Here is a 25,178-nt window from a genome sequence, read left to right on the forward strand (position 1 = left end):
TCAACGCTTAAAGCCTTTCCTTGTTTTCCGCTGTAAACAATATATTATATTATATTATATTATATTATATTATATTATATTATATTATATTATATTATATTATATTATATTATATTATTGTTGTCCTGGCCAAAGCTATGCACCTCTTTTGAGATCAAATAATTAGCAGTTGCTACTATAACACACTGGTAATGTTTAACCTGCCCCCTGCTTCTTCTGATTGGACCACTGTTTTGAAATTAAACATGATGAGCTGGCATGTATGTCAACAGTTGACCTTTTTATAAGTTGACTTTTTCTTGTGGTACTCATGCGTAAGACGCAGAAAAAAGCAGCAAGATCTAGCAAATGTTTACATAGAAAAACTATTAAAAAGCACTTGTTCGACATGAACCTCTAAGAGTGTAGTACTCTCAGCTCTGTCTCATGCCATTTTATATATTTTTAAAATCCTTTTCACAGAATTCAGTGCAAGAAATGCTGAAAAAAAAGTCTTTTCAGTTTCATCTGGACATAATAAGAACACTTTTTATCCCCAGATGAAATCTCTTGTTTTTTCTTTCTAGCTAGAGTAGTGTGAGAATTTTAAAACACTCATTCACTCTTAATCTTCATCCTGTCTTTTTTCTCTTTTGTTCTATTTCACACACTCTCATCCTGAGCTCTTTAATGATGTTCGGTTTTCTCTGGCATTCCAGGGTGACATGTGTTAGAATATTCAAGTCCTTTGTCGGGGCTAACTTGCGACCTTTTTTCAGTGACTGTTGTAAATGCTCCTCAAAATCCTGTCGGGGTGCGGGGAGTAAACACTGCCTCATTGTCGGGTCTCTCGGAAAAATGCTGCTACTGTTTATTATGAGCCATAAAACTTGTGGTCTGTTCCTTTATTCAGAAAGAGAGAGAGACGGGGGGTGTAGAGGGAGAGTAAGATGAGATCATGTTTTTGTTATTATCATCATGTGCTTGCAAGGAAAAAATGTCTATCTCTGCCTGGATTAGTCGAGTGGGTGACATCATTGTTTTTGTTTAATTTCTCATGAGAGAGCAAATGTGCACCCCTCTTTTCCTTCAGTCGGACATTCGAAACGGTCGTGTCATGCGCCGGGTGTCACTGAGATAAAGCAGGCCGGGATCATGAGGATTATTGTGTATTGCGAGGGTTAAGATTCTGCCACTCACACTCATTTCCGTTTGCCGCTCTCCCTTCGTGAAGAGAACGAAACACGATGGGCCGCCCACGCCAGAGAGGAGGGTGCTAAAAAATGCAGGAACTCCCTCATAAGAATGGATGAGATTGACTGCAACAGTATTAAAATTCCAGCTGATTCAATAAACTGAGAATCATTTTCATGTTGTGGCTAATAACTGATAATTGGATTATATAAAAATTTTACATGTAGAACTAAAAATTAAACATTAAAAGCTAAATTGACTGAATTTAGGCATGTTCACAACATTATAATGTAAACGATCAAAAATGGATATTAATTTAGTAATATTTTTTAAGATTAAATTAAATAGTATTTGCCAATACTGATAACTTTTGAATAAAAAAAATCTAGCTAGTATATTTGCATAGCTAGATTATGTTTTTAGTCTGAGACAAATATATAAAGTAATCCTCAGGATTATAATTTGCTTTATAATGCTTCCAGAAAGGGATATCTTATCTTCTATAATACGCTCTTGTGACCCCTGACCTTGGAGTCATTAAACCTCAGCAGGGGTGTTGTTAGAAGGTGGGAGGGGCCACTTCCACACCTGGAGAGATTAATAACATCATCAATCAAATGCTTCATGACATCATTGTTTGAATATAGGAATGTTTATTGGATTATAGAATTTGGTTTATATGTGCAGGGGTTGAATTGTGTGAATGCACAAAGAATGTGAAAAAAGTAAAGGACGAGACAGATGGTGTGAAGGAAAGATCCAAGATCGCAGACCCTAGAGTTCATCTTGGTGTCCGATCTGACACCATCACTTTATGCTCTTACTTTTCTTGTTCGATTTTTGCTTTCTCATTTGGTTCTCAGCCCTGTATCATCTTTTTGTTTTGTTGTGTTTTGGATTGTTGTTTTGGATTGCTTCATAAAGAAAACATGACTTGAATATCTATGGGCAGAGCTCACCCATCTGAAGCAGCGCTTGATGAGTAAAACAAATGAAGTCATATCCAGGTGTTTTTTTTTCTTCCCTTTTTCAACTCCCACTCAGAGTTCATGGCCTACAGCACTTTCTGACAAAAAAACAAAACCGTTTCCAAAATAATATCCCACTCCAGCTGCATTTCAACTGAATAACAGAGACATTAGGACACTCGTTCCATCCTAATATAGAGAGACGTTCATGTTTTTTCGATGAGTGACAATAAATACAATAAAACTTAGTCATTTTTTATTTTTTTCACTTCCAGCAAACAGCATGGTCACATTCGCTCATGTGTCTCAGTCCACAGCGGAAAACTCTCTTTCCACATCTTTCATGTCCTAATATTGTTTTTATTTTCTTGCGAGAGGAAATTGAGTTTATACGCCTAGTGAAAAGTGTGTTTTTGATTGGAAATCCACTATTGTTAGGGGTTTCCTCTGAGTGGGCCGTTGTGATTCCAAAAGAATTCCACTAAATGTTTCTTCTGTGGAAAAATAAACTGTTATCTGTGCTCGTATTTTGATGTGGTTATTTGTTTATGTGAAGTCATGGTTTGACGCCGCAACTGGATCTCTGATGCCTCAGTGACCTCTGTATTTGGGTTTAAGTGTGTGTGTCGTCAGGACATGATGCCCGGGCATGTACAGTAGTGTTGACACGTTAGCATACGCGGCACAAACTGTGAGACAATCCCAAAAGGCTGAGACATAGCCGTAAAGTGTGTGTGTGTGTGTGTGTGTGCATTGTATCAGGCAGGTCAGCGACACGGTTTGTGGCAGATGTTCCAAATATGCTTACAGATCTCCCTCTGGGAGTTTAGATAGGGTCGCGGATTGATCTAGTAGACTGTATCAGGATATGTCATCACATGTTTGCGTTTTTCTCTCTCTCTCAGGCACCTGAACAGTGAACACGCCCTGGATGATCGCAGTACGGCCCAGTGCAGGGTCCAGATGCAGGTCGTTCAACAGCTGGAGATACAGGTGGGATGCGCGCACCAACGCAAAATCAACATTTCTCTAAAAATCTTGCAAGCGCAATATTCAAGCTGCCTGACTATCTCTTTCCCTGTGTTTTCATTTACATTTATGCATTTGCCAGATGCTTTATCCAAAGTACATTTTGGACTTGTAATTATGTTGCAGGTAAAGTAATTGTCAACTTTAGAGGATCAAGGCTTGAATTAGTGTTTACTGATGCTGAGACTTGGTCTTCCAGAAGTCTCACCTAGCTGGCATGATTTTCTGCCCATTACATGTCACATGAGTTGATAGAGATTACTGGAGCTTGTAAAATGAAGAGTGTGGTGCGAGAGAGGAGGCCAGAATATCTGCCTTTGATGGATCCCAATTAGAGAGTTTCCCAGCACCTCTCTCATCCCTCATGCCATGGACTCTCGGCAAGCACCGCGGGCTGCCTGTCGTGCACATATACACGGTGTCATCTCTAATGAGAGAGCTGATAAGGAGAAGGGTGGACATGGGAAGTGCAAGAGACTTCCTTTGACCACAGACACCCTCTGTACTCTGCTTCACTCTCCTGATGTTGGCCATGTTACATTAATTTTTCCAAACTAAGTGATTTTGTTATTTTTAGTTGGGCAGCACTATTAGAAAAAAGAACCGATATTAAAATTTGGTTGTCCCGATTAACTGCTACTTAAAATTAACATGGCAATCAGTTATCATTCAGTTAGCATTTAACTGTCCCCATTTTTTATTATTATTATTATTATTATTATGATTCAAATAAAATAATAATTTTAATTAATAAATATTTAAATAAATGAAAAATGTGAAAATAAATCACTTGTCTCAATCAACTTATATGTACATTTGAAACAATAATAATAATGATAAAATTGAACTTAGATTTATTCATGTTTAAAATGTTCCTAACAAAGTAAAAAGGTAAAGTTACTAAAATAATCAGAAAAAAACACACACAAACTAACAAAAAACATAGATGCTGTATATGAATTATTATTGTGGAGTGTAGACTTTGTTGATTATAATTGGAGTGTGTGCAAAAGTCCACAATGTTTTGTAAAAAAAAAAAAAAAAAAAAAATTTCAATTTTTGTTTTAAATTAGAATTTTCAATCTAAGACAATGTAATGTAGGGTGCATTACATAATAAATCGAAATCGTTTATGACCTTGAAATGTGCTATGTTTAGTGGTAGGTGATGTTTTATTGTCCTTGTGAGTAATTTGTTTGGACGCAGAGGCTGTCAGAAGAGCGTCTAGTGACAGTTAGGATTGGCATGCACTGACACGACATCGGTCGGTCACATTAGGTTGCATTAAAGAGACCGTTAGCTATTGGGGAGTTGCTCACCCTTTTCAAACGCGCCAAGCTAAAATGCAGGTCAAGTAACCTTACTGTGCCTGCAGCAGTAGAATTCCTCTGCTTTTGGAGCTGTACATCAACATCCGTTAAAAAAAATAAACCTGTCTTGTGGACGGACTTACATACAGACAGGCACTTCAGACCCTCCAGCTTTACGTGGCAGAACAACTTCCAATCATGACTGCCAGTCAGACAGCCCTGGTAATTGGTCAGTTTCCCTTTTCTTTCCACGCCACCTCCCCTCCATGTTCTCCATCTCGTCTCATTCCCAAAAATAAACCCCTCACAGCAAAGAGCGTTTTAAAAAAACACTGCCCTGCCAGGCACGCGGGCAGCAAGCTCAATTTGTGACCCGCAAAGCGCGTTTAAACACGTGTCCTGATCGATGCAGGGTGATGAGAAGTGACAAGAGAGTCAGTCCACATCTAAGCGGATTTCCTCTTATGTCTACCTCCGTCCTGTCACCTATTCTACCCCCACCACCCCAGTGCCAACCCAGGCCGACCAGAACCACCTTTCGCCGACCTGCTGTCTCTCCCAGCACACCAGCTCAGTTTTTCCACTGTTTTTATTTCCAGGCTGACCAGCATGGAGCTCATTAAACACACATATCAGCTAATGGGTGAATAAACAGCCCAGATCTGTGAATGACTTCAGCAATACCAGCCATAGCCACAGAGCATCAGCACAACACAACAGCAGTCTAATCACACCCTGAGATTGATTTCATATTATGGGGCTTTTATTTTGACCACCCAGAAACCTTAGCATCACCTAGCTATGTCCAGCAACCATGCATAATACCATGGCAATCCATCCTGCATTTGCCTCATTTTTAGAATATTTTTGTTTTATTTTTCAGTCTCTTATGAGCAGTAAAATGCAACAGTCTGTGTTTTTTTTAGCACTTTTAGTGCCACTCAAGTGTATGGTGCCAGTCTCAGAGCGTTCTGAGGCAGTGTGTCGCCCCCTGATTACAAGGGGCCGCCTGCCTCCACACTTCATCTAAATGCGGTTAGGAATGTCAAACGAGGACGAGTGTGGTTACAGGGCAAGTGTCTCTGAAAGAGACGCAGCAATCGAGAGAAGGATGGTGAGAGAGATGTTTTCTCCCGGAGGTAGCAAGAGCTGTGAAACGGCATGTCAACATCCCTGTGAGCTGACTCAGTTAACAGGCACAATATATATATATATATATATATAAAATAATGTCCTCTGATAGATAGATATATATTTAAAAAAAAATTGGGGGTGGGGGGGTACACATGATTAAAAAGTAACATTTCTGTATAATATATATATTGTTATGAATTATATTTATCAGTTATAAGTGTTTTGCTGTTTTAGGCTGGTTGGATGTTTTGATACTGTACTGTAGCACCACAGAGTATTACATTTTTGAAAAATCTAACTACAAATGTGACCCCAAAACCAGTTTTAAGTGTATTTTTTTTGTAATTGATTGATTTATACATGAAGCTGAATAAATAAGCTTTCCATTTATGTATGGTTTATTAGGATCTGACAATATTTGGCGGAGATAAAACTATTTGAAAATCTGGAATCTGAGGATGTCCTTTTAATTTGTCCAAATGAATTCTTAGCAATGCATATTAATAATCAAAAATTACGGTTTTATACATTCATGGTAAGAAATTTTTAAAATATCTTCATGAAACATGATCTTTACTTAATATTCTAATGATTTTTGGCATAAAATAAAAATCAATAATTTTGACCCATACAATTGCTAAAAATGTACCCCAGCGACTTGGTTTTGTGGGCTAGGGTCACAAATGACCTTCTAGTAGATGTCAGTGCACATTAAACTGGAAACATGGGGAAAAAGTAAACACTTTTACATATTCATTTTATATAAGAAAACAGCTTTTTTCTAATATATGTTTATATGTGTGTTCCCTAGTTGGCCAAAGAGAGCGAGCGTCTGCAGGCCATGATGACCCACCTGCACATGCGTCCATCAGAGCCAAAGCCTTTCAACCAACCTGTAAGTTCTTAACTTCCGTCTCGTTCTTACTTCCACTTATAACTTGCATTTTGATAGTGTGTCTCATGTTTTTCATGTGAAGTAACTGTTCGGCACAGGGTATGAGCAATGAATCAGTTGTGTGAGGCATTAAAGAGCGCTCTCTGTTGGAGAACAGCGGAAGCGCTGTGCTCTTAGCTGCTGTCATCATGGATCGTGTTCCTGGAGAGCAGCTATACTCAATGCTGTCTCAATGCAGATTCATACATTTACCTGTTCAACTTATCCTTGCACTTTACAAAAATAATAAATCACTTTTTCAAGCAAGCCATTGAGCACCTTCAACTGAAGTGTGATGGACTCTTATAGATAGAGTTCTCTTTGAAGCAACTACAGCTGGCCTGCTTTCCTCCAGTCCACTTTATAAGAGTGTCTTTGTACTTGTATTTATGCCACAGTGTAAATGAACGTGAGTGTTTTGGGCTAGACTTTCTAGATATTCCACATCGCTGCTTCACACGCAGCCATCACAATGCGTCTCCCCCTTAAGCCACCAGCTGCCTGTGCAATTATTAGGAATCTAATGAATATTTCATGCTGAGATTGATGAGGAGTCTTATTAAAATACGAAGATGTTGAAATTAATTGTCAATTAGAAGTGGAGTGTCTTAATTTGAGGGGATATAAATGGGAAGGCGAAAGTAGGCCGCGTCTCCTGTTTAGAGACAAATTCCACGGATCAGCTGCCGTTAGACAGTAATGGGAAATGGTGACCGGACCGGACCGAGCGACCTAGACGAGAACAAGGGAGAGAGAGAATGAAAAAATGATAATTGTGAGTGTGATCAAGAGAAAGAATTAGCATTAAGTGGTAAGGGTGAGCATTAGGGCGGAGCTTAGCACAAGCTCAAACCTGTGTGTGGCACTGACCGCTATTAAGATCATTGGGTGTTTGTCTCAGCAAACTGGCACGGCTCCAGCGTTAATTAAGTACCTGTTAAACCATTTTGCTCCCCTAATTACTGGAGATGGGCCAGGTTGGCTCCTGTGGCAAAGAGAATGGAGAGAAAAGAGGGCTGGCGCTGTTTAATTCGCCATATTAGCGTCAACCCCGCTTTGCACGCCCATCCTCGCTCGCTTGCTCTATCTCTTGCTGCTCACACGTGCACATGATGGTTTTAATTAGAACAAAACAAGCAACCCCGAAAAAGACTCCCTGAGCGATGGGGAAAGCTGTTTCCTAGCGCTCCGTGCCCACCGAAGCTAATTGGGCAGAGCAGGGCCACAATGAGGGGGAGTTAACCACAAGTGTTGTTTGGTGCCAGATTGTTGTTTTACCCACTCCTACCATGTATCGCTTTGTTTTGCTCCTCTTGTGTGGCTTTAATTGCAGACAGTGTGTCACCGAGGAGCCTCGTTTGTGCGCCCGTGCCGGCATGTGTCTAAAAAATGCGATTTGTGGGGTGCTTTGTTTGAATTTCACCGGGTGAACGAGATCATCTTATAATGGAGTCACTGTGCCAACTGCTTTTGGCATGGATGTGTTGCCAAGGATCGCAGGATGCGCTTCTCACAGCGGGAAACCAATGACAATTTGAAGATGATTATATTTCCTGGTTGGTAATTGCAATGCAGGAGATTACTGTACACCACGAAGATGATGGGAATTAGAATCAAAGCTGCGCTGAGACTGAACGTGTGCCAAATAGAGAGAGGAAGGGCATTTGTGTTTTGCTCTGTCATTGTTACGTGTTATTTCTGGTATTATGTATACGTGTATAAATGTATGTTTATGTGAAAAAATAAACAAGCAACATAAAGTAAACAACATTAATAGTCATTTTATATATTAAATGCAATACAAATTTTCTTCTTCCCAAACATAACTTATCAAGTTTTAATGTGTATATAAAATGTTTAATGTGTGTATATATATATATATATATTTACCTGAATAATACATGCATAAAGGCCTATAAATGTATGAAATTTGACAGTTACAAATACACTGCAAATATAATTAATAGTATTATAAATGTTATTATTTATAGTATATTATCTGTTTATTTATTAGACATTGTTGTAATATATAAATACATACATTAATAATATTCTTATTATTACAGCAAATGCCATCATTATTGTAATTGGATAATAAACATTTAGATTTTTGGAGTGAATTTCAATGTTGTGTACATTATTAAAAATAAAGGTTCTTTATTGGCATCGATGGTTCTATGAATAACATCCATGGCACCTTTTAAATGCAGAAAAGTTTCTTTATAGTCAAAAAAAGATTCTTTAGATTTCTAAAATGTCCTTTAAATTGGTTCTTTTAGGAACTGTTTACTGAAAGGTTCTTGGGGTACCAAAAATGGTTCTTCTATAGAATCACTGCAAAAACACCCTTTTGGAACTTTTAATTTTAAGAGTATATGACTCTCATTTGATATCATTAAATTATAAAGTTTTTTGTTTTTAAGATTTTTTCTTTTTTTCAGCACAGAAGCATTAGTTTGATGATAAATTGACAGTAAAGGCATTTATAATTTTTCAAAAGATCAAATAGATCAAATAAATGCTACTCTTTTGAACTCTGTTCATCAAAGAATACTAAAAATGTATCATGGTTTACTTAAAAATATTAAACAGCACAACTATTTCCAACATAAGAAATGTTTTAAGCAGCAAACCAGCATACTGGAGTCATTTCTTAAGGATCATGTGACACTGAAGAATGGAGTAATGGCTGCAGGAAATTCAGCTTTACCATAACAGTAATAAATTACACTTTAAAATAAAATTAAATAAAAAGCTTACTTTAAATGTATTTCAAACAGTAGTTAAACAATTATATTTCACAATAAAGAAAATGAATAAAAGCATTACCCCCACTTTTTGAAAAAAATAGCCTTTTGAATGGTGATATAATACGCTACTGGTGAACTCGTTTTGATTGGTCGTTTTTATTATAAATACGTTTTTTTACCTTTTGTTTCCTCCCATTTAGCTGAACCTGGCCTCTAGCATGTCGCTGTCAAAAAGAGAAACTGAGGGGTTTCCTGAGGGCTTGCCTCATCCCCCCACCTCTGCCGCAGCCCCCATCACCCCCATGAGGCAGGGACCCTCCGTCATAAGCTCCTCCAGCCTGCACGGAGTCGGGCACATCCGTCGGCGCAACTCCGACAAGTTCTGCACCCCCATCGCTTCAGGTTAGCATCCCCCACATAAAGTCTAGAAAAGCTGAACTTACTCACTTCATACGACACTGAAATATATATGAAATAATTGTGTCTGTCCATTACAGAACTTGCACAGAATTGTGAATTCTACAAAAATGCTGATGTCAGGCCTCCATTCACCTACGCCTCCCTCATACGACACGTAAGTCAGCCTGTAAGATGTTGAGATCTGGACTCTGGTGCTCTTGAGCCGAGTTCAGAGGTGTGTGCTGATAACTAAGGATTTATGCGCATCTCTTAGCTCAGTGTTCGTTATGCTGAAACGTGCGGCGCTATCCATAATGCACTGCCTACCTGTCTGAAAACAGTCCATCAGTTAATGTCTTACTTATAACAGCCATTTGAAACATCTCTTGACACATGCTCACTTTCTTTCTTCCATTCTCTCTTGGATTTATTCATCCAGGCCATTCTGGAAGCCCCTGACCGACAGCTGACTCTAAACGAGATCTATAACTGGTTTACACGAATGTTTGCCTATTTCAGGAGAAACACAGCAACATGGAAGGTAATGTCCCATCAAGTGAAAAAGTCAATGCATTTTGCACAATAATACTTAAAAAGTACTACTTTTTAACTTTCCTGTTCATCGCAATGGCAGGTGTTTGGCTACCGCTGGAACTACCTAACGTTTTACACATATTAACATTAAAAAAAATTAGGCTCAGTAAAATGTATACTTTTATTCAGCAAGGATGCATTCAATTGATTGTGAGTGACGGTAAAGAAATTAATAATATTACAAAAGATTTCTATTTCAAATGAACACTGTTCTTTTGAACTTTCTATTCATCAAAGAATCCTGAAAATTGAAAAGTTATTAAAAATATTCAAAATTATCAAAAATATTAAGGAGCACAGCTGGTTTCAACATACCATTTTTAATAATAATTTATTTTTATTAAATTAGCAAATTGGAATGATTTTAATGGATCATGTGACTCTAAAGACTTGGAGTAATGACTTCTGAAAATTCAGCTTTGCCATCACTGGAATAAATAAAAAATTAAAATATATTATAACAGAAAAAAAGTTACTTTACATTTTAATATTTCACAATATTGCCGTTTTTAGTGTATTTTTAATGAAAAAATTCATTTGAAAAACCTTACCAAACTCATACTTTTAAATGGAAATCTTGTGATTGATATATTGCTTACAAAAATCAAAAAGCCAAGCAAATTCTTTGGCCTGCAAATGCAGTAAACGAAACTCCTTTGAACTTTTTTTTATTTGTTTAGTTTTTTTTTTCAAATTTTTATTGTAAACTATTTGGATAGATTTGTGAATATTTTATCTCAGATCATCACAGTCCTTTATACCATGGGAAAATACCAGTCTACAGTGGTCTATACTTGCCTTCTAGCAATGAGGCAAGTGGGTCCTTCTTTTATAAGTCTCACAGAGATAAAAACAAAGCAACAGACACAGACCATTGTTCAAAATGACCCAAACAACAATAAATCCACCCTTCGTGCCAAGGGGTACAGTGGGTACAACAGAGATACGGCTTTCTGTAGAGTTCCAATAACAGTGAGGTTATTAATGACGCCTGGCATCACACAGACAGCCAAGTTACGACCTGGCCATTCCCAGATCAGTTTTTCTTTGTTTTTTTTGGTGTCCTGATGTGCTCTCCTTATTGTTTTGATTGTATTATGTGGCGTCGGCCTGCCTAATGGTGTTTGGTAGATGGGAGCAGCAAGTTCAAGTCTGACTCATTCGAGACTTCCTTTGCACGCTGTGCTATAACTTTCACTAAAAAGTTGCAAAATCCCCTATTTCAGTTATGCATAAATCAGTCAAATAGCTGCCTACTGTGTGTATGCATACACCAACACAGTCTGTGTTTTATCAGTCAATGGGCACGTAGCATTGTAACTCTTTATCAGACAGTTTAATTTGAACCGGTTGATTAGCATGCAGCTAGTTCTGTATCAGCTCAGCATCTCCTGACCATCTCCGACATGCCGAAATGCACACACATCCCGCCACAGCTGCTGTCATCCCTCTTTCCTTGTCCACCTGTATGTTTTGACTCCAAGCTTTGATGCCCAATCAGCAGCTTTTACCATATGACACTCTGTGCCATGCCACCCGAGGTGGGCAGAGCCGATACCAAAGACCAATGAATGCATGGACGAGTGTTGCGTGTTCACTTTATAATATAAAGATAACACTTCAAGACATCTCTAGCTGGATGAATGACCATCACCTTCAGCTTAACCTTACGAAGACAGAACTCCTGGTGATTCCAGCTAACCCATTGCTTAATCACAACTTCTCTATACAGCTGGGCTCATCAACCATTACTCCTTCGAGGACAGCCAGAAACCTAGGAGTTGTGATGGATCATCAGTTAAGCTTCACAGACCACATTGCTACAACTACCCACTCCTGCAGGTTTGCCTTATACAACATTAGGAAGATTAGACCCTTCCTGTCAGAGCAAGCCACCCAACTTCTTGTCCAAGCTCTTGTTCTCTCCAGACTGGACTATTGTAATGCTCTCCTGGCGGGCCTTCCTGCATGTACTGTCAAGCCTCTGCAATTGATCCAGAATGCAGCAGCGAGGGTTGTCTTCAATGAGCCAAAAAAAGCTCACGTTACTCCTCTCCTCATCAGGTTACACTGGCTACCAGTAGCTGCTCGCATCAAATTCAAGGTACTGATGCTAGCCTACAAGACGACCACTGGCACGGCACCAACTTACCTAAACTCACTGGTTAAATCTTATGTGCCCTCCAGAAGTTTGCGCTCTGCAAGTGAACGACGCCTTGTGGTACCATCCCAAAGAAGTTCAAAATCACTCTCACTGACCTTTTCCTGGACTGTGCCCAGCTGGTGGAATGACCTCCCAATCTCAATTCGTACAGCTGAGTCTTTACTCATTTTCAAGAAACATCTAAAGACTCATCTTTTTCGCCTGCACTTAACCAACTAACACTAGCACTTTTTCTTTTCTTGTCTTTTAATTTTATTAAAAAAAAAAGAAAAAAAAAAACCTGGCTATGCGTTCTATACTAGACTAACTGAGACTTGTCATGGCACTTGTATACTGTTGTTGTTCTCTTGTTGACCTGACTGCTTCTATTGTTCTCATTTGTAAGTCGCTTTGGATAAAAGCGTCTGCTAAATGATTAAATGTAAATGTAAGTCAAACTACATTGATAAAGCGTATTTAAAAAAAAAAAAAAAAGCTTGAACAAAAAGAAATTAAAATCTAAAACTTCCTCTTCTTATTATTATTAAAAAATATATATATTAGCAATAATACTATTACATATATATATATATATATATATATATTAATAGTTTACACATTATAAATTATTAATAAAAATTAAGAAGTATTATAGAAAAGTAATAATACTACTAATAATAAAAAAATTAATCAATAACCATTTTTTACTCTTTTTTTTTACTTTTTTAGTTATCTAAACATACCTTTATACTTTCACATTTTATTAAGTAATAATAATAATTATTAATATTAATAGTAGTAGTAATGATGCTGCTAATAGTACAATTTAATTACAATTAAATGAGGTAATTAATCAAATAAAAATAATAATAGTAATAATAAAACAAATCTATAACATTGTTAACTTTCATGTAAAATTACTTTTATGATATTTTAATGATTATTCTTAATCATTGTTTTCTTCATCTTCAATATAATCATAGGTTTTACTTAACCAAGTTTAACTTTTATCTTACCTTTATGAAATTAAGCCTTCAGTCACCTCTCTCTCTCTTTGTCTCTTTTTTTGGTCCATTAAAGGCCTGGGACGCCCATGTAACCATCCCATTTAGAGGGCCATACACCCATCACCCTGCTTAGCCAATAGTTCACCCCTCAGAAAAATGTGCTAATACATCCCTCCCATCCTCCCCCTCCCGCTGTGGACCTTGGCAAGGTGCTGTCAGGCCAGAGAGGAAATGGACACCGCAATGAGTAGCTCGCTTCCTGTCAGTCAGTCTCCTCATTAGCCATTCACGTGGCCTATAGCCTGGAGCCTGGGCTGAGGAGGTGCTGCCCCACATTCAGCCAACACTGGCCCAAGGCTCATTTGTGTGCCTGAGCCTCTGGAGGAGAGAAAGTAGGGAGAGAATCGGAGAAGGTGAGGTGAGAGAGGGACCGAAGGAGGCTGAGGGCATCGAGACAGAACAGCGGGCTAATAGTCTTGAACCGTAGCGGCACCCAGGAGCAGTTAGTGAGCTTAGCCAGTGAGAGTTGAGAGGAATGAGGTGAAAGTGACAGGAATATCTTTAACAACTCATTTCACTTTTATGAAATTAACAATTAATGGAAACGTCTACTTTTCCTCCTCCACCAGAGCCAGATCTATTTTTCCCCCTTCCTATAGTACCTTTTTACACTCGCTCTCTTCTTTTTATTTTAATAACTGCACGTTCTCACTTGTCTTCCTCTCTTGCCAGTCATTTGGCCCGGTATTAAATATAGAAATGGAGATGCATGTTCTCCGGTGCTCTTAATGGCCAACTATATTTCATGAAAAGTTAGGTCTGGAGAGTAGGGGAAGTCATTGATCAGTTAGAGGGCAGCTTTTATTCACAAGATGAACACCAGCTGGGTCATTCTGCAAAACTGCTGCTTTTTAGACTTAAGTGTAGAGCTGATGCTAACTTTTAGTAATTGCAACGTCCCCTTAATTTCCTTATCATTTATTTTGATAAAAAGCAATTATGTGGCACCAAGGCTTCTTTTATGTGAACAAAAATACAGTAATAAATATTGTGAAATTATTACAACAATTTTTTGTTTAATATATTTAAATTTTAATTAAAATCTATGATGGCAAAATTAAGATTTATCATTAATACTCCTGTCTTCAGTGTTGCAAGATTTTTCAGAAATCATTCTAATATGCTGATTTGCTGTTCAAGAAAAATTTCCTATTACTATCAATGTTGAAAACAGTTATTAAAAATTATTTCCAAGATTTTTTGATGATGGAAGGTTCGAGTGTGTTTATTTTAAATGTTTTGCAACATCATAAATGTTTTACGGTCACTTTTGATCAGTTTGATGCATCATTGCTGAATGAAAAGTAAATTCCAAACTTTTGAACGTGTGTATAATACAAAATATAAATTTGTAATATTAATTTTAAAGTAATGGGCTGTTCTATTAAGGAAATTTGTTAACACCCCAATGCATTATTGTCTCATAGAAGGTTTAAAATCACAAAGTAATCAGTATCGATCAGGAAAAGAATGACACAGCTGTAAATGCCTATTTCTCAGCACACCTTTGTCTTATACACACTTCTTAATATCCAGTTTCACTCTGAACCTCTGAACACAGTTTCAAGCTGTTCATTACATTTACTGTCGCTGTTCATTTCTAAGCTAAAATGGTGGCCATAGTGTTGTCTCTCTTCATGTGGATGCCATCACCAAAGGAACCGAGACGCCTTTGACATCCACATCAAGCGTGCCATTTTTCTAATATAGCTGCCACCCCTCCAGTCACTCATTCTCACACACACACAGCCAGGCGGGCATTTTGTTTATGTCTGCAGAGGCTGACCCCCTTTAAATTGCTGCTAATGTTTTAACTGGAAGAATTAGTCTTTCATCACGGATGGGAATGCAAATAAAATCGGTGAGGTGGCAGGCTGAAATTGGGGTCAAACTCATTTGCAAAACTAAGCATCATCGCTCCTGCACGCGGAAATTTATTCAAAGGAGGGAGGCCTCGCCTGATTATGGCACTTGTAATTATGGTTAGGAGTGATTCCGGCATCAGCAGTCCCTCCCTCATGGATTCAGGAAAAAAAAAGAGTGCGTCGGAAAAAATACACAGGATTTAATTATACACGAATTAAAATTGGTAATGAAATTGGGCATGAACAAACTACAAATAGCAGATGAAAAGGAAGGGGCCTCCCTTGGGGGTGTTATTCTAGATAGTGGCTGATTAGTGAAACTTAAAATAAAAAAGCAGGGAGTGGGTTTGCTGATGTTGGGGGAGGGGGGGGGTGTGTAGTGCGCATCGTTTCTTATTTTTTTGCCTTCAAAGATGGAGTTTTTTTTTTTACTCCCCACTGTTATGATGGTGTGGCACCACATTGTCACTTCCCCTCAGTAGAATGTGCACTTAATTGGTTGTGTGTCTGTGAGATGGTGCGGGTGGGAGGGGGACGGGTTCGAGATGGAGAGATACGCTCAGTCGATACGTCCCTGTCTGAGCCATACAATCTTTTGTGCTCATCATCACGTGCACTCTTTTAATTAGAAAGCAGGTATAAGTTTTATGCCATTATTAAAGGCTGTTTATATCAGGCCGCGCTATAATTGCGTTTCCAGCAATGACAGCGACACGCTCGCGATTCTGCGTAAGATACCTAGAGCGCTGAGTCGTGGCTGGAACGGGAGACTGACTGCTGCTTTTTGCTCTCTTGTCTTCTCTATGCCCCGTCGCTGTTACCCAGAATGCTGTGCGCCATAACCTGAGTCTGCACAAGTGCTTTGTGCGGGTCGAGAATGTCAAGGGTGCTGTTTGGACCGTGGACGAAGTGGAATACCAAAAGAGGAGACCACCAAAGATGACCGGGTATGTAGACTCAAGATTGGTCAACTTTAAAGTGATCGTTGACCCATAGAATAAAATTCTTGTCATTTCAGATTTCGATTTTTTTACATTGCCAGCATACTGTAAAAAAAATAATAATAAAAAGGAAAAAAGGCAGCTGTGGTTTTCAGAAATTCACAAAAAAAAAAAAAAGTTGGCTGACAATTAAAGGATGCATATATTTTAATAAGTGATATAATGTTAATATATAACATGGCCAATAATCGTATATACAGTAGATTGGCCATACTGTACACACAGAGACAAAAGGTAACACACAACACTAAAATAATGCAATAAACATTCTAAAATGTAACACAGAACACCCTAATGTACATTACTGATAACAGACATAAAAAGAAACAAAATTATTTATACAAAATATAATGTGATGCATCACACAGGGATCTCTGGCACTGTCCCGTTACCGTTTTTACCTTAAAATATATGACAATTAATAGTTTTTACTATTACTATTCACTAATGATCTTCACCTCAAATCAAATATTGCATCTTGAGGCAAATTGCATCGAGTGTGACGTGAAGAATGATGATGTCAAATAGTTGTGCTGCCACTCTTGGCATCCCTACTGAGACTTTCTTTAACTTTAAAGCTTGAAATAGGAGTCTGTCTGAAGGCATACTAGTTGCAATAACCTGTGAAACACCGGATTAAAACAGCACTTTTTAAGTGAGGTCTATTTATTGAGCAGAAGTCCCCAAAACAGGCTTTATTCCTGTAGCAAAAGCGTAAGCTTGTAGGTCTGAACTGTAAGTGGGGCTATAATCGTTATTGGCATGTATGATTACCCTAATGGGCTTCCCATCATTACCCTATTACTGACTCTAGTCAAAAGCACAAAGGTCTCTTTTGTGCTTCGCCTGCTTGTGTTTGGCAGTGCGTACATGTGTGTTTGTGCGCCTGTGTATTTTTTCCGTCTGTGTCTACACTGTTTAGGGTACATTGTGAGCAGATGCACAGCAGAAAAGCGTGCCTGCTTGCATTTGTACAAACAGATGTTACACGCCGTCTCAAGCTCTGCCAGAGAGACAACGGCAAATTACCCAGCCGACGGCCTGTGTGCCAGATTTCAGCCCTGTAGCGCACCGACACAAAAGCGAACAAACAGTAGTGTGTGTGCAGTACATGCTGTGTCAGATTGCATGTGTTACTCTCCATTGTTTAACTTTTCTATTTATCTCTTATAAATAGAATAGTGCCTCAGCATTTTTCACAGGTTTGGGAGCTTTTTTTAACATGCGCTCCGGTCAGATGTGTTTTGTTGTAATCCACACATGTACTTAATCACCCTCTCTCTTTCTTCTCTTTTTCAGAAGTCCCACTCTCGTGAAGAATATGATTTCTGGGCTGGGATTTGGTTCTCTGAATGCCAGCTATCAGGTGAGTGCCTTCATTACTTCAAATCGACACCTTTATGCATTATGCATCATGAAAATGATGGAGAAATGTAGACTGATATTTTAAAATGTAGATTTTGAAACTCATCACAAATAACCTTTTTTAATTATTATAAAAATGTTTATTTATAAATATATCATTTATATCACATGTGAGTGAATCATTCTTTTTAGTTGGTTCATCATTGAATCTTTTGATTTTTCTGATTTGTAAATGAATCTTTTATGTCTCAAACCAGTTCAGAGTCTGGACTAAATGAATCATCAGCAAATTGGTCTGAATTAGAATTTGCATGGAAAATAATATCTTTAACGTCATAATTTTTTAAAATACGACTACATTTTTCTAGAGCTCAAAAATTTTTGTCTACTAAACACTAAAGTAGAAGTTGCTGTAGTGAGATCTGATATGTGAATGAATCATTCTTTTCAGTTTATTTCAGTTGGTCTGAATGGTTAATGAGTGAATCTTTCTGAACGAGTAAAGTAGTTATAAACAACTGGAAAGATCCTGGAAAATTCATTCCTCAGAAAATATGGGAATCCTGCACGGATCAGGTCAGATCAAGCGTACAAGGGCACTGATAATAATTTCCTCTTCTAATTAGCTACTTCTCCCAAACCTCCTCCGTTCTCCTCCCTCCATTACACACGCGCTCCCAGCCAGCCATATGTGATTTATAGCATCAAATATTTGTCAATGAAGGTCACAGCATAAAATTAGTGTCTGTCCTAGAAAATCCATCTGAAACCCACGGTGTCACCACGACTCTCGTTCTGAGCTTTCGGAGCCTGGCTCTGTCTTTCCGTGTTTGTGTGTGTGTTTTTCCCAAGAACGCTGTGTGATGAGACAGAGATGGATCTGGGAGGTTAGTCTTTGTGCTTGAGTCCTGGTCTGGGTGTGTGAGCGTGTGTGGCACTCTGTCAGGTCTGGGCCCATCCATCTCCTCACAGGACAAGCAGTGTCAGCGCCTGACAAACAAACAGCCCAGCTAATCAAGGGGCAACACACACACACACACACTTCCAGCAGCCTGGCCCAGTTTGTCCCACTCTGACCCCGCAGGCCATCTCCATGGAAATGGAACTGCTCATCCTGAAAAGGCCACACATAAACTAGCCTTTAACAAAAGAGCAGACACACAGTGGAGATCTCTGGCGTGCACAACAACGCCCTACTAGAGTGTGAGAGAACTATGGCGCTCTGCTGTTTTCCTTTTGTAATTCCTTGAGTGTGTTTTAGTCTGTATGGTAGGCACAATCTTGTCCGAAATTAACCTTTTAAAAGTGATTTAACCTGGCCATCGCATTAAACAGGCATTAAGCATGTTTACCTATTAGATCTGTCTGTTTTTGCCAAAATCGTAGGTGGCTTCCAATTAATTATAGTTAAAGGGTAAAAAAATAGTCCTTATTTGGTTCACATCCTTTACACCTTGTGTGACCCTGATCATCTTTCTCGCCACCACCCAGTCTCCACAGAATCAGAATGGATTTCTCTTCTCCCCCCTCTCTCTGTTGCTCTTTCTTTCTCTCGGGTGGCATATTTTGGGCAGTCACTACTGTTTGAATTGGCACGAGTACCACATCAAATTTCAGTTCAAATAATTTTCCGTTCCACCTTTCCTCATGCATTAAAATATCCATATGCATAGTTGTTTATGTAGATTTGTACTGTATGTAGTAATGGCAATATGGATGTAACATTTACTTACATGGGTTTGCCCTTACTTCTGCCTTGGATCTTGAAGGTTGTTGTTGTTGTTTTATGCAGTTTATGGTAATATATGTATGTGTCTATAAAGCCAGTCTGAGTTTTCAATGTAGTCAACAGACAATATGGATTTAGAAAAAATTTAAATATGTACAATGTAGTTCTAAATAATAATTCAAAGATGAATTATGTAAAGAATGATTATATATTTAGGATTATTATAAATAACATTCTTTAAGTCATTAAATTAATTTAAAATGAATTTCATTTTAATTCTGCATATATAAAATTAAGGTTACACTTTATTTTAAGGTGTCATTGTTACAGCATAATTAATTATACATTTAAGTGCTGAGTAATATTAATTACTCATATTAAAGTACATGTACTTACTATAAGGTTAGGATTATGCTTTGGTTTAGGATTACTTGCATGTAACCCTATATTATGCATAGTTAATTGTTTTTATAATAGTAATCACATGTAACGCATTACAAAGACACCTTAAAACAAGGTGTTACAAAAATTTAAATTAAGTGAAATTCTAGTGAAATACAGTAGCAGCATTTTTACTAGTGTTTATTTTTTATTTAAATTTCTTTAATTTTGGACCCCACTGTAAGTCTTCTGTTACAGTTTTTACATGTTTTACCCCCTTTAAATAAAAATATTTAAGAAAAAAAAGTATTACTAAACAATATTACATAATTTAATGTATTTCATGAGTTTTAGAGATGAGCACATTGGTGCATTTCTGGTTATTTCAGCGAGCAGTCAGGTTTTTGTGTGGAAGCGAGGAGACCCCTAGTGGTGACACTGACTAACCTGCTCAACCACTGCTGCCAGATTTCTCTTAAAACACACAGATTAGATCTATCCAGTCAGCACATTTATCTTTTATTAGTTCTATATACATTTAAAATCAATAATTAACACTGTTGTCTGTGTAACTGCTGCACCAGAGGGCTTTGTGCTTGACTCAAGTTTCATACAGTATGACAATATTTTCATTACAGTGACCTTTGTGCTTTATAACTTTACAGCAACATAGCCATCATTGCATCTCTCTTAACTTTTGAGAAAGTCTAAATACTTTCAAACTGTGTGTGCAGGCTGCACTTGCGGAGAGCAGTCTTGGTCTTCTGAACAGCACCACCCTGATGAACAACAGCACAGGTGCGAGCCTCAACATGCTGCACATCGGCCACGATGATGTCAGCAGCACTGTCGAACAAGTCAACAGTAACGGCAGCTGCAGCCCTGGCCTTTCTCCACAGCAGTATGGGTAAGACTAGTCAACTCCCAGCTGACTGATTACTAGTGCCTTGATACCTAGTGTGTATTTCTAATGAAAATTCAATGCACTCTCTCATTCCAAAGTTTGAGATCTGTAAGATTTGTAGAAATGTTTTTGTCACTTTGGTTCACCAAGAAACATTTATTTGATCCAAAAATACAACAAAGACCAATACCAAAGAATAATATTGCCATTCAAAATAAGGGTTTTCTATTTTAAAGTATGAAGAGTTTCTTCGGTAACTCAGTTTTTTACATTTTCAAAAATCATGTTTTTATTTTATCACTCTTTTTATTGTGTTAGTTAGCTGTATTTTTTACCTAATCAAAATAAACCAACTGCGGTTTTGAACATTTCTTAAATGGGGAATTACCTGTTTTTGCAAATTCATATATATAAAATGTATTTTACTTTTACTCCAGTCTTCAGTGGCACACGATCCTTCAGAAATCATTCTAATATGCTGATTTGGTGCTAATAAAGCATTTATTTTTATTAATAATTTTGAAAACACTGAATATTAATATTAATGCCCAATATTTTTTATGAAAAATCATACTTTTTTATTATTATTCTTTTGTGAATAGAAAGTTCAAAAGTTTGAAATATAAGTCTTTTGTAACATTATAAATATATTTAATCCTTATTGTATTATAAATGATTACAAATGTCTAGATTTAAAGTAGTGTTTTCTATATTTCAAAAATGACATGTTTAGCATGCTTCTGTAATCTCAGACTGACTTTTGCATGTTATTTCTGTTTCAGACACCAAGTCCATGTGAAGGAGGAGCCAGCTGAGATGGAGGAGGACAGCAGACCCATGTCCCTTATGGCATCTGTCACTCAAAACATGAGCATGCCCATTGATGAGCGCGACATGGAGGAGGAGCTTCCCACTGAGGAGCTGGAGTAGGAGGAAGGCTTGATGGAGGCGGAGCCTGTCCCTGTCCCTCCCTCCCTCATATTCAAGATTTTCAAGATCAAGTGAGAAACAAAGATTTAAAAAATCAACTACAACTTCAAGAACCAAAACAGGGTTAGACCTCATCAGTTCAAAATCCCAAAACACATTTCCCCCTCTTAATTTTTGTTTCTTCTGTCAGTAGCATCAAAAAGGCCCTTTGAGCAGCTGTGCATTGTGTCCTCCTGTATTCTGAAACATGGTCTGATAGAAGTATGGACCACTGTATCTAAAGCTACTGAGGAAAACCTAACATCAGTATACAAGCTTAGTCATTTTTTTTTCCACAAGTCTCTCAAGGTTTCTTTACCTTAAGTCTTTTTTAGCTTTAACTTTTATGTTCTTTGGGCCTGAGAACACTGCTTTTCTATGGGATAAATACACAACGGAAAGATGTTTGAAAAAAGGAAAAAAGATGATAAACACACATCTTTAGAACGACTTCTGATTTCAACCGGATTTTTGTACTCGTTCAAGGTGATGCTGCAAGACTTTGCGCTCTCATGGATAAGTTCACCACTCGCGACAAAGGCAAAGACTGAAAGGAAATGAGCTGAAAGACTGGTGACAGCATCCTTGGCCACCTGACCAACCCTTTTTTTCTTCTTTTTTGTCTACCCTTACATGACTGGACTAGAGAAACGGGGGGCGTGTTCTGTTTTGAGGCAGTGTTATCCTATGATCAGACTGCGGATGCTTGCGCTGTCCCTATCTTTATCTGATGGTATCTGCAAGGATCTGCCCAACTGTGTTTTTCCCCCTCGCTCTTTATCAGACTAAACGTAGAAAATGTTGCTACCCCCCAAAAAGGCATATTTCAGGAAAAGGAACTTTTTGGTTGTTGTTCTCCTGTGGTGCTGTTATGACAGCCAGACTGACATGAGGCTTGCGGAGGACCGGCTCAGAGACTCTATTGACTGTATCGTTGATTATAATATGTGTGCAGTAGCTTTCGATTTCGTTTTACTTTCATAGTCATTTATTTCTAAAGGATCAATTTTTCGTTGTGATGTAATTCGACTATTATGTCTTCTGTTAATGATTGTTTTGTTTTGCTTTTTAAATTCTCTCATCATTCCAAAAAGGGGTTACATTTGGGAGAGAAGTTCCAAAATCTTTTATTCTACAAACTCCACTCCAATAGTCCTAAATGTCCTAGCATTGGGTCACGAGTATTGAGGATAGCACTTAGCGTTAAGTGAAAACTTTCCGAAACAGAACCACAGATGAAATATAATGTGAAATACCAACAAAACCACTCAAACATTTCTATAGCAGAGAGAAGATGAAACTGAAGAGACAGAGGCGGAATACGCATTGTAGGGCTCCCTGTAAGATCCTGGAGGGGAAAAGAAAATCTTTTTTTTTTTTTTTTCTTCACAAATTTGCTTAATTTGTTCATTTATTTTGAAATTTTTTATCTTATTTTCCCAGATTTGCGCCGTTTACCTTTTTCGTTTCAGAATTTTCTGTTGTAGCCAATTGATATCAGCTGCGATACAAAATATTGCTTTAAGGTGAAAGATAACAAGGTCACGGAATACCTCAGACCACAGTGTTTGCCCCCTCACGCTGTTATTACAAAGGGGAATTGTACTGTGGCTAACCAACACGGTGACTCTCACTTTATCAGTTCAAAGTTCTATAGTGATTAGATATATAAAAGTTATTTGCAATTCACTGTGTAAGTAGAAAGTGTCTGATTAGCATGTGAGATTTTGCTTTCGCTGAACTAAAAAAAAAAAAAAAAAAAACCTTCTCAGTAGTGCCATGCCAAATTCCGAGTTTTAATTTAATATATGTTGCTTTTTAGTTTTTTTTCCCCATTTTACTTTTGTTACAGGTAACCAAAGAGATATTTAGGAAACCAAAAACTCTTTTTTATTTATAATTTTCTTCTTCCTAAAGAACTGGCCAAAAGAACACAGATACGTCATATTTAATTTTCCTTTTTTTCAGTTAAATCAATTGTTTTTTGACTTACACTACAGAGCATTCCAAAAACCAAAGTGTAAAATGCAAATCCTTTTTTTTTTTTTTTTTTTTTTTAAAGAAAACGGTTTTAATATACGTTAACCTAATGAGTTCTTAACACTACATATGTTTAAAGCAAAAAAGGCAGTATTGACATGTCTCGCGCGGTTCTTTAGTTAATGTACAAGCACTTACAGTCTGAGAAAGGAAGCTCTCTACCCCATCTTGTGCTCAGGCAATTGCAGTGTTGAGATGCAGTCTTCACCATCTAAGATTGCAAAGGACTTTACATGCAAAAGGCACTTAAATAACAGCTGATGTACTTTTGTGACACTAGAAGCCAGCAGCAATTACTCAGCATTATGGTTTACTTCAATTACCAGTATTTCACAATTAAATGCAGTTCAACGAATACCAAAAAAAGCAGCCAAGCACTTGCTTATGATGCTTACCCTGCCTGTTGAACAGTATTATTTACCACACTAATAAGGGATGACTGATAGGGACTCTTTTCTTTTCAAACCTTTCAAGTTTCCACTTTTTTTTTATGTTGGAGGATCCTTTTCGTTTTTTTAAGCATGGTCTGACGTACCTGGTCTGTATGCTCATTTCATACACACCTTCGAAACACCTTCAAAGAAATAAAACCAAAAATAATGCTACCTCCTTTTAAAAACAGTTCACAAAATAGATAGGCCAATGAAAGTCACCAATAGTCATTCAAAAGGTGTAACTCCCTTCTAGTTTTTCCATTCATCCACAAAATACGGAAAAAAATCAAATGCAAACACACTTTGTCAGAAAAAAACCAAATCTGTTTATTGTTGCATAGCTGTGAACAGAGCTTGTAGATTCTTCTTGATTTCAAATTCATTAGCATGAATGGAAACAAATAAACGAGACACAACGGGCTGGGGGGTGGGAGGGATGGGAGATGACTACCTCTCCATCCCCTCCAAAAAAAAATAAAGAAATTGCTGAGTCCTGTTAAGTATGAAGCATTAAGTGGTCAACATATTTAAAAGGGTCTACTCCAAATCACATATTCCCCACTTTAAGTGATCTATTAGCATAGTGTCTATGTACAGGTCCTCTGTGCGGAGGCTTAATTGTGTGTTCTAATTCCGCATGCATAATGAAAGGCCAGGCCAATGAGAGCCATTGAGCTGGCCGGTCATTAGAGCGTACTCAATGGGCCAGTCAGTTGGGTGTCAGAAATGATGATAGGCAGAATGCATTAACGCAGGCCACTCTCACACGGACCCCGCTTCCCAATTAATGCAAAGTGTAGCTTCGTGATAGCGGTGGAAATATAGCACGCACACACACACACACACACATAGACCATCCCTAAGAGATCATCACGCTCCTGCTAAAACGGGCTTTAATTTTTACCATGCGACGAAACCAAAATATCCAAAGAGAACCAATGAGCTTGTGCTACAAGAACTGTGGATTGCGAAGGAATTGAAAAACTAAC

The 25,178-nt window shown here is 37.8% G+C and overlaps 1 protein-coding gene across 3 annotated transcripts in view; it reads left to right on the forward strand.

Moving 5' to 3' along the window:
* Positions 1-23,841, forward strand: part of LOC132126077 (forkhead box protein P4-like) — a 129,996-nt gene extending 106,155 nt beyond the window's left edge. For all 3 annotated transcript variants that reach the window (XM_059537092.1, XM_059537091.1, XM_059537090.1), the window contains 9 exons: positions 3,047-3,134; positions 6,426-6,509; positions 9,499-9,700; positions 9,796-9,872; positions 10,137-10,238; positions 16,192-16,313; positions 17,667-17,733; positions 20,577-20,749; positions 21,529-23,841. In XM_059537092.1, coding sequence (XP_059393075.1) covers positions 3,047-3,134; positions 6,426-6,509; positions 9,499-9,700; positions 9,796-9,872; positions 10,137-10,238; positions 16,192-16,313; positions 17,667-17,733; positions 20,577-20,749; positions 21,529-21,676 — 1,063 coding nt within the window. In that variant the 3' untranslated portion in view covers positions 21,677-23,841. The remainder of the gene's footprint in view (positions 1-3,046; positions 3,135-6,425; positions 6,510-9,498; positions 9,701-9,795; positions 9,873-10,136; positions 10,239-16,191; positions 16,314-17,666; positions 17,734-20,576; positions 20,750-21,528) is intronic.
* The last annotated feature ends 1,337 nt before the right edge of the window (positions 23,842-25,178 follow it).

This window comes from Carassius carassius, chromosome 44, assembly GCF_963082965.1.
Source record: "Carassius carassius chromosome 44, fCarCar2.1, whole genome shotgun sequence".
Taxonomy (NCBI): Eukaryota; Metazoa; Chordata; class Actinopteri; order Cypriniformes; family Cyprinidae; genus Carassius; species Carassius carassius.